The 21602-nt window shown below is 47.3% G+C and overlaps 1 protein-coding gene across 1 annotated transcript; it reads left to right on the forward strand.

Annotated features, from left to right (window-relative positions):
- Positions 1–1307: 1307 nt before the first annotated feature.
- Positions 1308–20447, forward strand: CCHCR1 (coiled-coil alpha-helical rod protein 1). Its single transcript, XM_006875676.1, has 19 exons — positions 1308–1514; positions 1780–1846; positions 2032–2132; positions 3083–3093; positions 5971–6268; positions 7928–8091; positions 8199–8334; positions 8512–8622; positions 8843–8992; positions 9493–9603; positions 9698–9804; positions 16158–16270; positions 16412–16457; positions 16598–16746; positions 16856–17044; positions 17130–17231; positions 19564–19715; positions 19832–20021; positions 20266–20447. Exons 1-19 carry the CDS (start codon positions 1308–1310, stop codon positions 20445–20447), a joined length of 2586 nt encoding a protein of 861 aa, XP_006875738.1.
- Positions 20448–21602: the final 1155 nt, after the last annotated feature.

Genomic DNA, 21602 nt, shown 5'->3' on the forward strand with positions numbered 1-21602 from the left:
CACCCCCTGAAAAGGGCCCTAATTTCGCCGTCAAAGCGGAAATAAAACCCCTGCTTCCCAGCGTCTTTGGGTGGGTTGAACACAGCGGAAGGAGCTCCCTACGATCATGCCAGGCAAACTTAGCCCTTTCCTTCCCGGCCCCAGCCCTGTTTCGGAGCTACCTTCGCAGTGCAATCTTGGAGTAGTCTCCTTTCCAGGCAATACCGGATCTGTACGGCGGCCCCAGGACCCCCGGCTCCTCAGCCCCGGCCTTAGCTCCTTCAGCTGTTTGACAGCAAGGTGCCAGGCCAGAAAAGGCGGGGCCTCCATGCGCGGGCCCGCGCGACCCCTCCTTCGGAATTCCCGGGTCTGCGCTTCGCGCCGAGGGAGCCCGCCCCCGTTCCATCCTGATTGGATAGTTCACTAGTCCTCACTCCACTTCATTGGGCTGTACACTAGAAATGTCTCCGAACCCCCGCCTTCCTCCTTTTCTGATTGGTTTACAAGTTTTCCCGGGTTCCCGGAGTTGGGAGGAGTCGTCAGGGCGCGGAGAGGCTCGAACACTTTAATTGGTCCCAGTTCTAGACGCCACTGCGCTTGTGTTCAACCCCCCATCGCTCCTCCCTTCCTCTTTTTTTTTTTTGTTCCTCCTTTCTCGGTTTGCGGAGTAACTGAGCTTGAAACGTCCGCGCCGCCAACCCGCCCGCTTTACGCAGGCGCAGTCTGGGGTGGAATCCAAGGCCCCGAACGAGGCTAGGGGATATGGCCTAAGGCCAGAGGGGGGCTCTCGCGCTTGGTAAGGGACATTCGAGAAGAGTCGGTTGGGGGTGGGAAAGAGCTGAGGGGGGTGGTGCGGGGTGGGCTTCAGGAGTCCTTAGGGAAAGAGGGGAACAGGGGCCAGATAAGGTAGAATAGCCTTAGGGCAGGAAGCCCCACAGGGTGTGGGCGCAGGGGTGTTTGCAGAGAGCAGGGGATGAGAACTGAGAACCATCTGTAGGGCGAGAACAGACAGAGTTGGGAGATGAGGGTGAGACTGACGAACCTTTATGATGAACGCAGATTAGGATGTAGGGAGAGATTGGAGTAGGAATAACCCCATTTAAAAAAATAGGTAGATTGGGGTGGGATGATGGGGGAAGGATGTTGAAGAGACCACTCTATTCTCTAGGACTGTGGAGAAGGGACTGTGGGCAACAGGAATGGAAGCTGAGAGGATTGTAGAAAGTTGGCCGGAGGGATTGAGTGAGATGGCAGAAAGCTGGCCTTTCTGCCTGGGGATCTAGGCTGGCTGTGTTCCCAGGGACCCTGGGAAGGCGTTTTTTCCCTGCATGTGGCCACGTTCATCTGGGGCCAGGCCTTTGTCTGGCACTTTTATAAGGAAGGAACCAGGAGCCATGGCTTGGTGGTGTCTGGATGGTCTTTCTCAAGGCCTTGCTGAGCCGTGGAGAGAGCTCTGGAGATTGCGCTCTCAGCCCATGGACTCCATACTTTCGATGCGCAGGACCACAAGAGACTATAGAAGCTTACGGAAGACGGTAAAGGCACTGCCCAGAATCTTAAAAATATGAGTAGGATCTGAGAGCATCCCTCCTCAGTAAATTCCTTCTTTCTGTGGTTATTGCCAGAAGTGTCAAGACAGCTAAGTGAACTTGGGTATCTCCTCTCAGGAACTAAGAGGAGTTGAGGGGGGTGGATCTGGCTGCTGTTAGGGAAGGTAACTTTGTTACTGTAGGGACTCTGTCCTTGGAAATAGGTCTGAGAAATTGAATTGGGAGTGTCTTTGTTTCTTCAATTGTTCAGGGGAGCATGGATGGCTGGAGACAGAATCTAGAACCTTCAAATAATGTGGAGATGTTGCAACCTCCAGGTCAGTGGGACAAAGCAGGGGCCTGGTGATTACCTCTCCCTGGATAACTGACCATCTGTGCCCGTGTGATTCCTCAGGTTCCACAGGGCTAATTCCCCCATCGCACTTCCAAGCTCGGTCCCTTCCAACTCTGCCAAGAATGGCACCATCCTGGGCATCAGACATTCCTCTGGTCCAATCCCCAGCCCATCAAGATGTTTCAGAGAGGCGGCTAGACAACTTGAGACCTCAAGTGGCCATGTGGGAACGGGATGCTTCTGGTGATGGGCAGGAGCCGGGGCGGAGAGTCAGGTAGGGATTCATCATTGCCATCTTCCCAGGAATGCTTGCCTTTGACCCGTCATCAAAATACAGTCTTTACCCTGCTTCAGTTTTTTGTTTCAATATTTTTTCATATTTACATAAGCAGTGATTGGGCCCCTACAACATACAAGTGGACTCCTGGTGTAACGCTGTAGGATAAGCACTGGACTGCTAACCACTAGGATGATAGTTCAAGCCTGCCTACTGCTCCTTGGAAACCTTATACAAGGCTGCTATGTGTCAGAACCAACCAATGGCAGTTAATAACAATAACACATAATAAGGCATTCTTCTCCTGTAAAGATTTACAGCCTCGGAAACCTAGTGCAGGGTCAATATGAGTCGAGATCGACTCCACGGTACTTAACAACAACAAGGCAGTGTGCTAGAGGTTGGGTTGGAGATAAGAAAAATGGATGTGAGATTCTGATAGTAAAGAAATGAGAATCCCAGGAAAGGAGATACATTGGCTAACAGCTGATCCTAATAAGCACGACGTGTGGACCTAGACTATAAATCTGGTGCTGTGGTGGTAAAGGAGCCCTGGTGGCACAATAGTTGAGTGCTGATAACTGAAAGGTTGGCAGTTTGAACCCACTCAGTAACTCCGCAGGAGAAAGACTGGTGATCTGTTTCCAGCAGATTTACAGCCTTTGAAACTCTATGGATCAGTTCTGCTCTGTCACAGTGAGTTGCAATGAGTCTGAATCTGCTTGACAACACCTAAAAACAACTGTGGGGGTGTAGATAGAGTAGTTGAAGGAAACTTTTAGAGGACAAGGCTTGAGAGCTGACCATGCTATTTGTTGATTTGTTGTCTGTAACACTTCTTGATGTTTATGTGTGCTTCCCCCAAATATACTGGAATGTCATACTGCCATTTTGCTCTACAATGGGCTTACACATGTGTCTACCTTAGACCCCATCATAGAGGAAAGAGCATGGTGAAGAATGGGGAGTCCTGGACTGGGTGTCAGGAGATGGAGACCCTCTAATGCTGTTTTAATTGCCAGCTGGTAGACTGTTGCCAGTTACTGAATTTCTCTAGGCCATAGATCACTCCACTTCTGAAAAGTAATTTTGTTTTGGACTTCAGTAAGGAAGCGGTCTCAAGAGCCTTGGTATAACTTAGTGTAAACTTTACACAACACCAGTAACTGTACTTTGTAAAGGTAGGGACTATGTAATTTATTGAGGTACAATATAGTATAGTGAACACTCAATAAATGCTTTTAACTAACTTCTGGCCTTACTATATTTGTTGTTGTTGTTGTTGTTAGGTGCCATTGAGTTGGTACCAATTCATAGCAACCTTAGCCACAGCAGAAAGAAACACTGCCTGATCCTGGGCCAACCTCACTACCATTGCTGGTAGTTTCGAACTGCTGACCTTGCAGTTCGCAGCCCGATTTGTAACCACTATGCTACCAGAGCTCCAATATATATGTATGTATATATACACACACACACACACACTCACACACCTACACACACCGGGACTTCAAAAACTTCATAGAGGTAGATTCGAAACAATGAAACCCCAAATTAGTGAGCTTGAAGATAAATCTTTCAATACTAGTATGCTAGAAGAACAATCAGAAAAAAGAATGAAAAGATCAGAAGTCATAAGAAAGCCTAAGAGTTACGTGGACACCATGAAGAACAACTTACACCTGATCGGAATTCCAGAACAGAGACAATAAATAACACAAAGAATATTGTCAAAGAGTTGCTGGAAGAAAGTTCCCTAACATCATGAAAGATGAGAAGATAAGCACACAAGAAGCTGAACGAACCCCAAACAGGATAGATTCCAGGAGAAAAATCACCAAGACTTATCATAATCAAACTTTGCAAACCCAAACACAAGGAAAGAATTCAGCAAAATCAGAATGCTTCCTTATAAACAGAAATTGAAGGAATTTGTGATGATCAGACTAATTTTACAAATTGAACCAACCTGAGATGACATACATGACAACAACACCCAGAACTCAATCCAGATATTTTGTTGTTGTTGTTAGTGCCATCGAGTTGATTGTGATTTATAGCTACTCTGTGTAGGGTTTCGGAGGAGGGGCTGGTGGGTTTTGACTGCCGACCTCATGGTTCAAACTGACCTTGTGGTCCAGAGCATTATCCTGTAGTGCCACACCAGGACTATAATCCAGATATAGACATGTGTAAAGTAAAACAAAGGAGCTCTGGTAGCGTAGTGGTTACGAATTGGGCTGCTAACCTCAGGGTCAGCGGTTCAAAACTACCAGTTGTTCCATGGGAGAAAGATGAGGCTTTCTGCTCCTATAAGGATTTATATAGCCTTGGAAGCCCTGTGCAGGGTCACAATGAGTTGGAACCGACTCCACGGTACTTAACAACAACAAAGTAAAACAAACCCGCAAGACAGCAAATGGGAATCAGAGAGATACCAATTTATATTGTGGTCAACTATAAAGCAAAAAGAAGAAATAGTGTAGATACCGAACTTCCAAATGGTAAGGAAGTTAAGTAGATTTCAAGAGGAAACGTAACTGTTTTAAATAGGGAAAAAAATTTAGTAAATTCCGGATAACCTGGACTTGACCCCCAAAATTAATACATATGCACATCAAAATTAAAAAAGAGGAAAATCAGGAAGATTTAGTAAGCATTAACACAACAGAAATGGAAATGAAAAGAAAACCCTCAAAGTGAATTCAGCACAGAAAATCACATGAAACAGAAACCTGCAGCACTACAAAAAACAAAAAAAAACACAGCAAAACGACAGCAATCAATTCATAGCTGTTGGTAATTACACTGAATGTAAATGGATTAAATGCTCCAGTCAAGAGACAGACAGTATGGATAAGAAAACAGGATCCTTCAATATGCTATCTACAAGAGGCATCAAAAAGATGGAGACAGCTTCAATGTACAGCAACTGAAGAATGGTTAAACAAACTTTGGTACATACATGCAATGGTACATACCACGGTACATACATACAACACAATGTTCAAGAATAATGAGGAGTCTGTGGAACACCTTACCCCATGGATGAACCTGGAGGACATTATGCTAAGTGAAATTAGTGAATCACAAAATGACAAATTGTTGAGACCAATGTGGCAAAAAGTTAAAAGCTTTTCTTAATAAAAGAAACTGCCTATGATGGTTATGGTGGGGGGAGGGGAGGCTAAGGCAGGAGGGAAAATTATTCATGGGCTAGAGGGTGACACATGTTAACATGGGTGACAGGGCAGGCAGTAGACAACATGAAGGAGGTTGGCAGAGGAAAGATGAAGGTAGCGGGAGACACAAGAAAGAATGAAATAGTTAAAGCGAATAGAGGTAAATACTGTTAATTTGTGGTACATGGAGGGGATTGCACTGACTGTTATGAAATACATATTATTGAATGTAAAAACTGATCATCTGCTCTGTAAACCTTCACTCACTTCACAACAAAAAGTTTAAAAAAAAATTCATAGAAAAATGGAATTTAAAGACAATGGAATTTTCCCACACATTTTGAAGCCCCTTCGGGTTCTGTGACCTTAGCTAGCCTTTAGGTCCTGTGAGCCCAGATGTCGTCGTTGTTAAGTGCTGTCGAGTCGGTTCCCACTCATAGCAACCCTGTATAGGGTTTCCAAGGAGCAGCTGGTGGGTTTGAACTGCCGACCTTGTCATTAGCAGTCCAGTGCTGATCCTACAGTGGACTTAATATGCTTAGGGCCACGATGAAGGACAATGGTGATGTACATGCAGAGATCCTTGTGTAGTAGTATTCCTCATGATTCCTCTGCAGAGGTCTCACCTACATGAACCTGTCTTTGAAGGTCTATAGAGGGGTCTCAGGCCCTGACTCAGCAGGCTGAGCTGATCTCTCGGCAGCTGCAAGAGCTGCGGCAGTTCGAGGAGGAGGTCCGGCTCCTGAGAGAGACCTCACTACAACAGAAGATAAGGCTTGAGTCCCAAGCCATGGAGCTGGAGGCCCTAGCACGGGCTGAGAAAGCTGGCAGAACTGAGGCTGAGGGTCTGAGAGCTGCCTTGGCTGGGGCTGAGGTCATCCGGAAGAACCTGGAAGAAGGGAGCCAACGGGAGCTGGAGGAAGTTCAGAGGCTGCACCAAGAGCAGGTGAATGCTAGGGTGGGAAGGGCTCAGTTTCACAACAGGGTGAACTGGGCAGTAGCTTTCCAGAAGAACAGAGACGCCACAGAATTGGCTGCAGGAGCAGTGCAGTTCTGAGATCTTTGGTGTAAAAGGAAAAACAGGTGACCAGGAAAGAACTTGGGTGTTTGTGACTTAGATTCCACTCTTTTCCCAGTATTCAGGTGCCCTTCCACCCCTTGGCACCCTCCTTCCCCTTCTAAGACCTTTATAGGACCCTGGTAGCATAGTGCATTACATACTCGGCTGTTAAGCCAGCAGCTTGAATTCACCAGTAGCTCCAAGGGAGAAAGATGAGGCTTTCTACTCCCATAACGTTTTAAAGCCTTGAAAACTCTATGCAGGGTCACTGTGAGTCAGAATCGACTCCACAGCACACCACCACCACCATACTTCACTCTAGGACCCAGTTTATCCAGAGTGATGCAAGTGGGGAGAGTGAGGAGGTGGAGTGGGGGCTTACAGGGAACTGGGAGAGGGACATCAGTTACCCCTTTATCAGTGCTTCCTCTTAGCATAGGAGCTGGTAATCAATGGGCCTGAGGCCCTGCCCTCATTGGTGAGTTTACAGTCCAGTGAGGGAGACTTACTAAACAATGAACTGCAATTCAGAGAAGTGCCATGAAGGAGACACCAGGGAACCCTGGTGTGACTGGACAGGGGCGGGACACCAAGGGACGTTACCTATTAGAGCTTGAATTGTATCCCTCAAAATATGTACTGTAAACCCTAACCTCTTAAGCCCTGGTAGTATAGTGGTTACAAGTCAGGCTGCTAATGTCAAGGTCAGCAGCTCGAAACTACCACCTGTTCCACAGGAGAAAGATGAAGCTTTTTGCTCTGGTAAAGATTTAGTTTCTGAAACCCTGTACAGGGTCGCTATAAGTGGGAACCACCTCTCTAGCCGAGCACATAACCACAACTACCACCACATGCCTGATTTTATGATCCTATTTGGGAATGGGTGGTCTTAGTTATGCTCATGCAGTAGGATTCGTTTAGAGTGTATTTTGGGTCAGTTTCTTTGGAGATATTAAAAGAGATTAAACAAGCAGCAGCCGCAGAAAGAGTGGATAAGATAGATGCCAAGATACATGGAGATCTCCAACCACCTCACCTAACCTGTGAAAGACAACTGAGACACCATCCTAATAAACTGACATGTTAAACAATGAAACCATAAAAAGTACTGGAAGAAAACAGGGCTGAATTCCTTTATGTCCTTGGAATGGTAAATCATTAAGGTGTTTAAACACTCATTAGGAGATTGTTGCAGTCATCTAGGGAAAAGATGAGGGTGCAATGAACTAATTGTGAGTAAATCAAGTAGTTAGTGTGTGTCTGTAACCTCATCCATGAGGACAGGGCCTCACCAACTTGGGTGGCAACAATGCAGATAGAAGTGAAATTGTGCTTTGAGGGAAGACCAGACAGGAATTGTGATGGATTGGATGTGGGTGACCAGGGAGAGGAAGGTGTCAAGAGTGGTCTCCTTGGCATGCCTGGTTGGGTGGTTACCGTAGGTCCCAGAAAGTGAGCGAAGGGATAAGGCCAAAGTAGGAAGAGGTGGGGAAAGCCTAGAAGTGACGTTAGCTGGCCTAGCTGAGTCCCATCTTCTCTCCACAGCTCTCTTGCTTAACAGCGGCTCACCAGGAGGCTCTTTCCAGTTTGACCAACAAGGCTGAGGGCTTGGAGATGTCTTTGAATAACCTGGAAGCCAGGCGTGCAGAGGAAGCCAAAGAGCTGGCCATGTCCCAGAGGGAGACTGAGCTGCTACAGAAGCAGCTGAGGTAAATGGGATGGCATTGGCCACGCCAGAGGGAACCAGCAAGTGGTGAGTGTGGCAGATCTCCAGGATACCTCACTGATGCTCTGCTTGGTCCCACTTGAACTTCAGCAAGACCAAAGAAGACTTGGAGGCTCAGGTGACCCTGGTTGAGAATCTAAGGACATATGTAGGAGATCAAGTCCCTTCAGAGGTTCGTAGCCAGGCTTGGGAACTGGAGCGTCAGGAGCTTCTAGAAACTGTGCAGGTGAGAGAGAGGGTACATCTTTGTGTGTGTTGCGGGGGTGGTGGTCTGGGTGGAATGTGAGGGCTCAGAGGCCAGGTCCTGGAGTAGGGAGGGTGCAGAGACTAATTGCTGGGGTGATTAGGCCAAGGAAAGGCAAGCGTGGAAGGCCCCAGCAGGCAGCTCCTCTCCTGTGCACAGCGCCTGCAGGAGGACCGGGACACCCTGCGCTCCACCTCCGAGCTGCTGCAGGTGCGGGTGCAGAGCCTCACCTATATCCTCAGCCTGCAGGAAGAGGAGATGGCCAACAAGGTAGGCCACGTCCCTGAGTTGTATACCTTCTGTCCCAGCCACTCCCTTCATGCAGGACAGGTGGGTGTGTTACAGAACTGCCCAGGGTTGTTCCTTGAACCCCACTTCTTGATTTGACTTCCTGTTACTCTTGGTGGGACAGTGGAAAAACAAAGGAGGCCTCATCCTTCCTTCCTTCCTCTAAGCCCACACTTCCCTTCCCCACTTCCTCCCACTACAGATTCAACCCTCAGAGTCCCTGGAGCCTGAGCTCACCAAGAAGTTCCAGTCGTTGCTGACCTGTTGGCGGGAGAAAGTGTTTTCCCTCATGGTGCAGCTGAAGACCCAAGAGCTGGGCCACAGAGAGTACACAGAACAGCTGAAGGGACAGGTGACTTGATTCATTTTCTCCCTGTGATTCCCCTGCTAACCCCTTACTCCATACATAACAGAAAGGTGTTCATTTAGCCAATCAAAATTGATCCACTGATTGCCACACACTGGGTATACAGCCCTGATAAAAGACCAAGTGAGGCCTTGGATTAGCAAGTAAGCAATCCAGTGATGTCAAGCAATTGTGCATGCCATTTAGAAAAATATAAAGGACACCGTAGCAGAGAGAGATGGTGGGGTGGGTACAACAGTAGGTGGGATGGTCAGGCAAGGCTTCTCTGAGGAGGTGACCCATCTAAGGTCTGAGGTGGTGGGTCCTTATTGAAGGGTCATGGGACAGTTCCTCAGGTGTGGGCACATAAAGCTACATAGAGCATGCTTCTGGAAGGAAACTGGCCCACGCTTCGTATCTCCCTGCATGACATCCTTTCAGCAACCCCTTCCCTGGCCCCCTTCATCCCTAGTCCCCTGCAATTTTGAGCCATTTCTCCTACTCAGGTGGCTGAGCTTGAGGAGAAAGTTGCTGCGCAGAGCCACCAGCAGGTCATCCTGCAGCGCTCCCTGCAGGACAAGGCTGCAGAGGTGGAGGTGGAGCGGGTCAACGCTAAGGTTGGGTCTGAAATCACAGGCTCTCCGGTGGGTGGGTCTGTGTGTATGCTGGGGGCCGGGGATGGCTTGTTGCAGTGTCCCGCATCCTTCCCAGACCCTGCAGGGGGAGCTGAGCCGAGCTCTGGAAGCCCGGCGCAGGCAGCAGCAGCAGATGGCAACAGAAGAGGAGCATCTGAAACTGGTGGCCAGTTCTGTGTGCAGGTACCTGGGAAGGAGGCTTAGGAGTTGATTCTGCTTCTCAGCTTCCAGGGTACCTGGGGTCTGAGGGCCTCAGGCAAGAGGAGCTGGAAAGCTGGCTAAAGGCACTTATGCTCTAAAAGTCATTGGGTTTGTTTTTCCTGCGGTAGCCCCCTCTACATTCACACTGGGAGCAGCTTCTGTGAAGTCCTCAGAAGTGTTCTGGTATGGGTGGGGTGGGCTGGTAAGGTAAGGTGATGCTTCCTCTGTCGGCAGTTCAGTCTTTTAACAGCTGGAGCTTTATAGCACACCTGGGAGGAGCTCCAGCTTCACAAGTTCCTGCATGTGGGAGTGTAGGTATTTGATTGGTTCTTTCTGGTCTTTCTTTCATTCAACCTTTTTTTTCAGTCCTCTATCCCTTCTCTTTCTACCTTTTTTTTTTTCTGAATTTACAGGCATGACCTGTTTAATTTTGAAACTCTGTACCTAATTGGAGTCCTGGTATGTCACTGCAGGATATTGTGCTGGACTGCAAGGTTTGAACCGCAAAGTTGGTTTGAACCGCAAGGTCAGCAGTTCAAAGTCACCAACCGCTCCTTGGAAACCCTATACAGGGTTGGTGTGGGTTGGAACTAACTCGACAGCATTTAACAACAACACTGCCACCTACTTGGTATGGTAAAGGACTGGAATACAAGGTCCGTTTGAACCACAAGGTCAGTGGTACAAACTCACCAGCAGCTCCTTGGAAACCCTAGTCAGCGTCACTAAGAGTCAGAATCAACTCACTGGCACTTAACAACAACAGTTGTTGTTGTTATGTGCCGTGGAGTCGGTTCTGACTCATAGTACAGGGTTTCCGAGGCTGTAAATCTTTACGGGAGCAGAAAGCCTCATCTTTCTCCTGCGAACAGCTGGTAGTTTCAAATTGCTAACTTTGCAGTTCACAGCCTGATTCATAACCACTACACTACCAGAGCTCCTGAACAACAGTAGTATCACCTAATTGCTTACTAGAAATTCCACCCAAAATGTATGTCAGTTTCCTTGTTAATCAGTTGCAAGCCTTTATTGCTCATACCAACTTCCTAGTTGTTCCATTGCCACCTCTTTTTTGTTTTTTAAAAAAAACTTATTTTTCACTCAAGGTAACTCGTACCTACCCTCTGTCCTGGTGTGGCGCTGTAGGATAAGCACTGGACTGCTAATCACAAAGTCAGTGGTTCCAACCAGCTTCTCTTTAAAAACCCCATACAGGGTCGCTGTACGGTGTTCTGGTGTGGTGCTGTGGGTTAATAATGTGCTGGACTGCAAGGTTGCTTTGAATTGCAAGGTTGCCAATTCAAGCTCACCAGCCATTCCTTGGAAACCCTATACAGGGTTGCTATGAGTTAGAACCAACTCAATGGCACTCAACATCAGTCACCTTGAAAAAGATCTCTATGGGAAAACCTCTTTTTACCTTTGGACTTTAAGGTATCTGAGTTACTGTCTAACCTTTAAAAGTCAAAAAGTGACTTTAGTAAGAGTCACCTTGGGAGTCCTATGATCAGCACTGGACTGCTAATTTACAAGATTGGCAGTTCAAACCCTCCAGCCATTCCTCAGAAACATTATACATAATGTTGGATTGTTTTTGTTGGTAAGTGCCTTTGAGCTGGTTCTGATGCATCGTGACTGGTGGGTTTGAACCACTGATCTTGTTAGCAGTCCAGTGCTGATCCTACAGCATCATACCAGTACTTCTCTAAGTGTTAGAAGCATTTACTTAAAACAATTTCCAGGTATAAGTTGCCTTTGCTGTGGTGTTTGGGATACCAGATTCAGGCCTTTGTGATCCATTTGTCTTTTTCTGTTGAAACAGACTTGGATGCTCCTGAGGAAGTCCCAGCCCTGCCCCTAGACACCCTGTGGGACCCTTTTCCCTGGGGACCTGTGGCCTGCTTAGGCCTCTAGCTCTCTTGAACTGGTGTCAGTCCTGCATCTGGCATAGCCAGCCCACAAAGCACATGGAGCTACTGTCTATTAGTATTGAAGAATCTACACTTATTGGAAAGGATAATTTTGGTCTTTGATGCATGATATTGTTAAATGCTGTCATGTCAGTTTTGACTCATAGAGACCCTGTATAGAGTTTCTGAGGAGCAGCTGGTGGGTTTGAACTACTCACCTAGTGGTTTGCATTCCAGTGCTAATAGTGATAAAAAAGAAAAAGTGTTGGTGGCTCTGTTGGGTAAGCACTGGGCTGTTACTGCAAGGGTAGTAATGCAAAACAACTAGCCACTCCGCAGGAGAAAGATGAGGCTGTCTTCTCCCCTAAAGATGTCCAGTGTTGGAAACCCTGGATAGTGAGTGTCACTGTGAGACTCGATGGCTGTGAGAGGGAGAGTGAAAACAACGAGAGATAAAGAGTGGATTGCTTCAAAAGATGCTTTAATGATTCTGTGGGGCCGATACCCTTCCAAAACCTGGTGGCAGTCACCAGTTCATGCACCCCAACTGTGGCATATAGCGCCAGGGGACTCCCAGGATCACCAGACCTAGTCAGGAGTCTGTAAGGGACAGGTCTAAACCTGCTACAGAATAGGCAGCTCTTTGGTACCTGGTGGTGGTGTTAAGTACCGTGGAGTAGGTTCCAACTCATAGTAACCCCCTGCACAGGGTTTCTGAGGCTGTAAATCTTTACAAGAGCAGAAAGCCTCATCTTTCTCCTGCAGAATGACTGGTAGTTTCGAATTGCTCACCTTGAGGTTAGCAGCCCTTTACGTAACCACTACATTACCTGGTTGTTGTTGTTAAGTGCCATCGAGTCAGTTCCGACCCATAGCGACCCAGTACAGGGTTTCCAAGGGGTGTAAATCTTTACGGGAGTAGAAAGCCTCATCTTTCTCCCGCGGAGCGGCTGGTAGCCGCTGTTTTATTCCTGTTGTTGTTGTTAAGTGCCGTCAAGTCAGTTCTAACCTATAGCGAACCTGTATAGGGTGTCCGAGGAGCCACTTGTGAGCTTAGACCACTGGCCTTGCAGTTCAAACAGTTTTGCAGTCTGGTGCATTAACCCATGGCGACACACCAGAACCCCGTTTTATCCCTAGAGCATTGATTTTACTAAATACTGTTATGGTATCTGGTGGTGATGGTGGTGTGCCGTGGAGTTGGTTCAGACTCATTGCTGTAAATCTTTACGGGAGCAGAAAGCCTCATCTTTCTCCCTCAAACTGCTGATCTTGAGATTAGTAGCCCAACTCTTAACCACTATGCTGCCAGAGCTCCTTGTTATGTATCTAGGTCCAGATAAGCCATGACTCCCTGAAGGACTGTTATTAAAGACACTGATTGCTGGGTTTGCGTATCAGGGATAACTGTGCTTTTCTTTTGAGGAACTAACTGGATCTCTCTCTCTCTCTTTTTTTTTCTTTTAAGATTGAACAGATGATTTTATTATCAAATGTTAACATTTCCACAAATCCTTAGCAATGTTATTGTAAGGATTACTGTCAAACCTTTAGGCAAGCAAAGAACTGTTTCTGATCTTGTTGTAGTTGTTGTTAAGTGCCGTAGAGTTGATTCCGACCTATAGCAACCCTGTATAGGGTTTTCAAGGAGCAGCTAGTGAGCTTGAACCGCCAGCCTTGCAGTTCAAACAGCAAAGCTATTTGATCTTAAATACCAGTTATTACCAATATTCACACAATTGTCTCCCACCCCATGAAGAGGGCTGGTCAGCTGAAAAGGAAATTGTTTGCCTTTCCATTCAAGGAGTTAATCAAAGTGATGCAAATTAAATAAAAATGTTGTTGATTAGTGCTGTCAAGTTGATTCCAATTTACAGAGACCCTGTATAGGGTTTCCAAGGAGCAGCTGGTAAGTTTGAACCACCGACCTTGTGGTTCAAACTGACTTGAAGTCCTGTGTTTATCCTGTGGCACCACTGCAGCTATATAAATTGGCACTGCATTACACCCCAGAAAAGGACTGTGGAATACTTTAGAGAAATGTGAAGGAACCCTGATGGCGTAGTGAGTTACACATTGGGCTGCTAACCACAAGGTCTGTAGTTTGAGTCCACCAGACATTCTGTGGGAGAAAGATGAAGCTTTCTGCTCCCATAAAGATTTAGAACCTCAGAAATCTTTACAGGGTCACTGTGAGCCAGCACACAGCCAGCCAGAGGCATCTGACCTCCACTAACTTCACTAGGAGAAAGAAGATCAAGGTCAACAGCCCTAGGCTAATTTCTATAAAGCCAAGGTCAGACCTCTTCAAACTTTTAAATTCTGGCTTCAACTGTCCCTCCTACAGCACTCTGAGGATTTGCTGGGTTCAGTAATTCTTTGCAGTGGCCACACAGAACTCATAAACAATACTCAGGATTATGGGGTTTATTAGGGAAGTTGTTGGGAAGTAACAGGTTATAATTCAGGATCAGGAACGACTCAGGATACAGTTCTTTGATTAGGACAGCCTCTTTTCAGCCATGCCTCCCGTACGACTCTCTGGCCTTTGCCTCTCAGCTCCTCAGCCTCTTAGCTCAGGCCTCTACGCTGCTTGGGCAAGTGTTACAAAGCTTTTTAGTTCTTCCAGTAGGTACCCTGAGTCCTGATGTGGTGCTGTGGGTTAATGCACTGCACCGACAGGGCAGTATGAACCACAAGGTCGGCAGTTGAAATGCACCAGCTGCTCCTTAGAAACCCTCAACAGGGTCACTATGAGTCGGAGCTGACTCCGAGGTACTTAGTAACAATAAGTACCCACGAGATTTTCAGCACAGAGACCCTGGGTCCAAAGGACATACTTTGCTGTCATTTGCAATACAAAAATGTATTTGCATTTTTAGCATGCCGTCCAATCCCCTTAGTAGGTCATAAGCACCTCATTTGTTAAGTCTCACCTAATCTTTTGATGAGTTCTGGTGTGGTACTGTGGGTTAATGTGCCAGACTGCAAAGCTGTTTGAACTGAAGGTTGGCAGCTTAAGCTCACTGGCCACTCCTTAGAAACCCTATATAAGGTCACTATGGGTTGGAACCAAGTCGATGGCACTGAACAACAACAAGGAAAATCTTTTGGTAGACGATCTGTTATAGAAAAATGATCTGCAGTGCCCAACACAGCCTCAGTACCTGCTCACAAACTGCATCCGTGCAGACCTTTCAGTCTAGCATGTGCTGATAATCCTATGCTTTTATGTTGTAGGTGACAGTTAAAGCAAAAGCAAAAAAAAGGTTTAAAGCTATCTTAATATATTCAGGCATTCATTTTAGTTAGTATATTGCTTTTGAGAATAGTTTTGAGTGAGGTTTTTTTTTTTTCCCCCCATTCTTTTTTATTGACCTTAAAATAAAAAAAACCCAAGTCTTCCCCTAGAGTCAAGTTGGTTTTGCCCCACAGCAGCCCTGTAGGACAGACTAGAAATACCTCAGTGGGTTTCTAAAACTAGTTTTTTTAAAAAAAGGAGTCTCAGCTTAAAGGCAGCTCACTGGATTATTATTATTAACTTTTTAAACTGCATTGTGAATTGGGTGAAGGTGTACAGAACAAACCTGTTTTCCTGGCAACAGTTCATACACATTTGTTTCCTGTCATTGATTATGATCCCCTCAATGTAAATCACTTCTCCCACTCTTCCCTGGGATTCCTGCTCCCATTCCTCAGTTCCTAAACTTTCTGAACTCTGCCCTTGGGTAAATGCTGCTCTTTTGATATCAGATGGTTGATTATTCTAAGGAATGTGTATGTCTCTCATGTTATTCTTCTCCTTAAAGACCTGTCTATTGTTTGGCTAAACATTGAGCCATGAGAGTGAGTTCAGGTCCAGACCTCAGGGTGGCTAAAGACCACAGTCTTAGGGATGAAATAGTCTTTATTTTTTGTGATATTAAAAACGATAGGATTTCTCTTATTAAAGTCTAAACCATCATTATTGATAAAAATGCAGTATAAAACATACGGAGTTACAATATTCAATTACAGTTCAAACTAGCCATTACAATACATACAGCTGCTTCATTTTTGGTTTTGCATTTTGGTCCCCTAATTCATTCTTACTTATCTGCTGAAAAATTGCTGCTTTTTAAAACATGTGTTTTGTGTAGGAGGGATACACCATTTCTTCTAACTTACCCCTATTGTTTCTAAAAAAACTGTGGAGCTGGGTCATTGTTATGTGACAGTGCAAAGGGACTGAGGCAGGAAGATAGGCAGTAGTGCGCATTACAAGTCTGACCTTGCCACTGCTCCCGCTTCTCTTTCCCCCTCCTGTTACCCCTTCCCCACATTCCTCTCTTGTGTAACAGCTCAGGATAGAGCAAGTTATCTGTACAAGGCCCGGCAAGGCCATTTGGGGATGAGGTGAGGGTCAGTGACCTGTGCCTTCTCCAGCTCGCAGATCTGGCTCCAGAACACCATGGCCAAGGTGGAGCAGGCTGTCGCTCGGCTTCCCAGCCTCAGCAACCGACTCAACTATGCTGCCCGCAAGGTCCACACCATTCAGGGTGGGTAGGGCCGCTGTTAGCCATCTTCTACCCTTACCCCTACCAGTTTCCCATGGATCTGATCCCAGATCCATCCTCCACCTCCTGTTTTTCCCTCTGAAAACTCACTTTTCTGTTGCTGTCTACCTTTTCCCCTCTTAGGTCTGGTGGCTCGGAAAGTGGCCCTTGCTCAGCTGCGTCAGGAGAGGTGAAGTTTGGGGCCCAGATCTGTGGGGGAAGAGAGTGGGCCTTGGGGTGTGGTTTGCTGGGACCCAAAGCAGTGAGGAGGGCCAGGGGTGTAGGGTTTCATGCTGGGTGAGCTCCCCTGACTGCCTCTTCCTGTCTCAGCTGCCCCCCACCCCCACGCCCACCCCCAGTGGCCACAGATGTAAGCCTTGAGTTACAGCAGCTTCGAGAAGAGCGAAATCGTCTGGATGCAGAGCTGCAGCTAAGCGCCCACCTCATCCAGCAGGAGGTGGGCCGGGCCCGGGAGCAAGGTAGCCCAGGGCCCAGTGTCACCCACAGGTGTGATGGGGAAGGGGGACCTAGAAGAAGAGGTGCATCTAGGGTCTGATGTGGAGTGTTGCTGAGTGCCATCTCCTCCAGGGGAGGCAGAGCGGAAGCAGCTCAGTGAGGTGACCCAGCAGCTGGAGCAGGAGCTACAGCGAGCCCAGGAATCCCTGGCCAGTGTGGGGCTGCAGCTGGAAGTGGCTCGCCAGGGCCAGCAGGAGAGCACGGAGGAGGCCGCCAGCCTACGGCGAGAGCTCACACAGCAGCAGGAGGTCTATGGGCAAGGTGCGATCCCGTATCAGGTGCATGTGGGAGCCAAGAGCCAGGGTTCCTCCTAAAACCCGCTATCCCATCTGCACCTTCACCCCAGCTCTGCAAGAGAAGGTGGCTGAGGTGGAAACTCGGCTGCGGGAACAGCTGTCGGAAACAGAGAGGAGACTGAATGAAGCTCGGAGAGAGCATGCCAAGGCTGGTGAGGTTTGCCAAGGTGGATGTGGGCTTTCTATGAGAAGGAAGTGTTGAGACAGGTTATTATTCCCCTCCGCCAAACTTTTTTATAGACATCATTGTCATACACCAGTAAGGAAGTACACAAGGGCATAAATGAGTTTTCCTGTGGTAAGCACACCCATGTCACCAACAGCCGGATGAAGAAGCAGAACAGGACTAAGACTATCCATCCCCCTTATGCCTGCCACTCATTCCCCTCCACCACCATCCTGTCTCACACCAACGATTACCCTTCAATGCACCTTTTCAAAAATAATTTAGTTTTGGTATTGTATTTGAGAATATACACAGCAAAACATACATCAATTCAGCAGTCAACCCCCCAAGTTTTTATTAAGAAAAAAAATTTTCACACCTGGACCATTTGAGAGAACACCCATATACCTTCTCTAACTAAGCCTGGATCCACTTGAGAACATTGAGGTGGGGGGACAGCTTGGCTATTTAGAACGTATTACTACTTCTTCTTTTTTTTTTTTTAATGTTTTATTGTGAATTATGTGATAGTTTACATGGGAGAACATTAGTTTTACATTCATCCTATCGTATATCGTTTCATTGCCATGTATACAATCCCCTCCATGCATCATCAACCATTCAAAGGGTAAACCCTTCAAGCTTGTCCCGTGGTCATCAGCACACAGCCCTTCTCCATCTCTGTATCTAAAGTCCCCAGCTGCTCCATCTCTCCACCTCATTATCTCTGCCTTCATCTCTGGCGTCACTGCTTCTCTGGGTAGGGTCCTGCTCTCCGCTCTTCTCTGTTGATGGTCCTAGGGACCTCTGCTCCTAGACTGCAAAGTTAATCACTCCCCTCCTTGCTACAAAATGTTTACCTTTACATTTCCAACCCTCACAATCAGTCCTGATAATAATTATTCACTATTGTATCACAAGAGACAAATCACATTTCCTTTCATCAGCCCCGTGTAGACAGATTGGATACTACTCAGTGGAGATTCTACCTTCCTCCACTCCCTCTGGATCTAGGTTCCCTCTTGAAAGTTTGTAAGCCAGTCACTTCTGGCCTTTGTAGCATTCCCCATTTTGGGTAGCCAATGTCCAAGTTGCCCATCCCTGTCTACTCTGTGTATGGAGGGGGTGAGAATGACCTTTGCTTTAAAGATTTGTTCCCTCTTTTGAGCTACTGCATCCATGGGTGTAGGTCAAGTTCATGAAATTGTATCAGATACTCTATTTTTCCTCTTCTTTTTTCTTCTAGTTGAGTTCTGATCATCCAGTCATTGAAGCCAGGTCAAGTGGGTATTATCTGCTAGTGTGGGTGTTCCTATGCATATGCCCTCTCTTCTTATCAGCTGGATGCTTCACTCTCCACTCTAGTCTTCTGTGGCTGTGTAACTGACTCTGGGCCCAAGAGTCCCCAGGTCTTGCTACTCTGCTGGTCAACCAGGTCTCCACCCGGGTTCACAGGAGTCTGTTGAACGTTGTAGGGTTTAGTTTGCAGCTTCATTGCTGTTTTTCCCTCACTTCCCCTTATTGGTGACGAACGTGGTCACTAATCAGAGCGTGTATTCCCATTGAGTCTTAGTTTTGGAAAGGGGTTTGCTCTGAGGGGACCCAACCACTTGCCTTGATGTCTTCTGGGAGAACAACTTGCTTGTTCTTATAGTAATCAGTCTGCCTGCCTATATTGTTTTGTATTTTTCCTGTCGGTCTTTCTTTCAAGAAGTATCTTCTGTTCATCTAGCTGCTCCAGGCTGGTCTGCCTGTCCTTTCAAGTAGAAATTTCCCATCTCTGAAGATTCTGGATGTTGTTCAGGATTCCACTTATAGTCTATTGAACATATTACTTCTGAGAGGCTTATTAGACCTCTCAGTACATTTGATTATTTTACTATCGCTCGATCAATTACTGTCTATATATACATTTAAACAAAAATTCATTTTTCTGAAGCTTTTACAGTTGTAAAATGTGCATTGCCCATAAGTATGAAATTCTATTTTTAAGGAATTCTTGTTTTAAGAAAACAATAGCTTAATTGCCCCAAATCTAGTATCCAATACATATTTAGACTTCCTCTAGGGACTCTGGGGGTGGTTTGGGGACAGGGAAGGTGCTTTGGGTTCAGAGATTCGTAGACTCCTAGAATCTGCCCCTCTCCACTCTCCATGTTACAGAAGAGGCACAGATGCCCTCATAACGTAAGTGACTTCCTCAAGTCACAGAGCTGGGAACCCAGTGTTCCTGCCTGTCATTCCAGTCTGGTTTTCATGGGGTCTTGTTGCCTCAGAGCTGACCACCTTGTCCCCTCTGTGTCCTGGCTTCCCCATAGTGGTCTCCCTGCGTCAGATCCAACGCAAAGCTGCCCGGGAAAAGGAGCGGAACCAGCAGCTCAGGCAGCTGCAGGAGGAGGCCCGCAAGGAGGAGGCGTTGCGGCTGATGAGGCGCCTACAGGAGCTGGAGAGGGACAAGAACCTCATGCTGGTAGGTGGCAGAGAGACCAGGGCCCATCCTGGACTGGATGGAGGGCAGAAGTGTGGAAAGAATTGGGGGAGGCTCCTCCCACCAGGCGAGGTGGCGTCTAACCCTCTCCTTCCCAGGACACCTTGAGGCAGGAGGGTCTGCTCTCCCGTCACAAGCAGCAGCGGCTCTTGGCAGTTCTTCCTTCCTTACTGGAGGAGGGGAAATCTGTGGAGTCCAGCCCCAAGCCTCCAGGATCCTCAGCACCTCCTGTTCCCCCAGCATCTTCATCTGCAGCAGTGGTACCCTCCTCCAGGGACCCCATAAAAAGTAAGAGCTTTGGCATGTAGGGACAAATGAGGGGACTGCAGGTATTCCCCCAAACACTCTTGGGAACATGAGTGGTGTTCCCCTTGATATTTGGGGGTCCACAGCCTCCTTTAGCCACACTCACCATGGACCAGAGAACCTTTCCCTCGTGACTCTCAGGCCCCTGCAGCCACGTTCCTTCTGCACAGTTGCTGGGGGAGCCTCTTCTTGTCCCCTTCTGACCTTTTGGTGTCTTCTTCCCCAGGGTCCCTTTCCACTCTGCTCGATGACCTGCAGGGCTTGACTGAGGCCATTGCCAAAGAGGAAGACCTCTGTCAAGGAGACAACCGGAACTCTTCCTCCAGTTCACTGCTGAAAGGGAGGATTGGGGAGGATCCTGGAGGATCCGGAGAAGTGGGGCAGGCAGCAACCACCCGATATCTGTGAAGTCTGTGCTGAATAAAGATGATTGCAGGACAAGCCGTTGTGTGGCGTTATATCTGGAAACGAAAGGGAATCCTCATTGCAGTCAGCTTTTTTCCTGGAGACATGAGAAGTCCCCCATCTAGCTCTCTCCAGACAATTGCTTTTCAAAACCTCTTTCCCAGGCTGCTCTGGAAGCTTTTTGAGAGGCTTCTGGTTTTCTTTGCTCTCATCTTTTATTCTAAAGCTCTTCCCCTCTGGAAGTTGATGAACGCCATTCAACAGGCACGGTATAGTAGTAGCATGGGGCCTTGGGCGAGCCTGACAGCTGAGGTCCTGCTCCCATAGCCTCATAGTCAGTGAGGAGAGATGACAGAGGCAAGCATTTAAGTGAGTAATCAGGGTCCCTGACTGGTGAAGATGGTTTGCACTTGGCCCTGTTGGTGCAGTAGGATAAGCACTGGACTGTTCATCAGAAGGTCAGCAGTTCAAACCCACCAGCCGCTCCTCAGGAGAAAGATGAGGCTTTCTCCTGTAAGCATTGGCAGCCTCAAACCCTTTATGGGGTAGCTACAAGCTGGAATTGACAACAGTGGGTTTGGAAACACTCCTTAGGGGGTGGTTTGAACCCTTCCAGCAGCACCATGTGGAGCAGATCGAGAGCACATGATCCATGCATCAGCATCAACTCAATGGCAGTGGGTTTGGGGTTTTGTATTGATAAGTGAACAAACAAGATCAAACTATAAGTGCTATGAAGAAGATACAATAAAATATACAAAGGGGCTTCAAAAGTTTATGGAAAAATTCCACTGTCTTTTAATTACATTGGCACCAAACACCTAGTTAGGGTATTGGAGGAGTCTAGGGTAGCATTTGGCACAAATGCCACCCTAGTAACTTACACAGTATTGCAGAAGAAAGGCCTGGCCATCTGCTTCCATAAAGATTAGCCAAGAAAGCCCTATGGAGATTCCTGTGACCCAGCTGGAGACCTGTTGGCCAGCAGTTTGGCAAGACTTGGGGACTCCTGGGCCCAGAGTCAGTGATAGCCACAGAGACTAGAGTGGAGAGTGAAATGTCCAGCTGATAAGAAGAGAGGGAATATGCACAAGAACACTCAACACTTACAGCTAATACCCACTTGACCTGGCTTCAATGGCTGGATGATCAGAACTC

This window comes from Chrysochloris asiatica, unplaced genomic scaffold (assembly GCF_000296735.1).
Source record: "Chrysochloris asiatica unplaced genomic scaffold, ChrAsi1.0 scaffold00333, whole genome shotgun sequence".
Lineage (NCBI taxonomy): Eukaryota > Metazoa > Chordata > Mammalia > Afrosoricida > Chrysochloridae > Chrysochloris > Chrysochloris asiatica.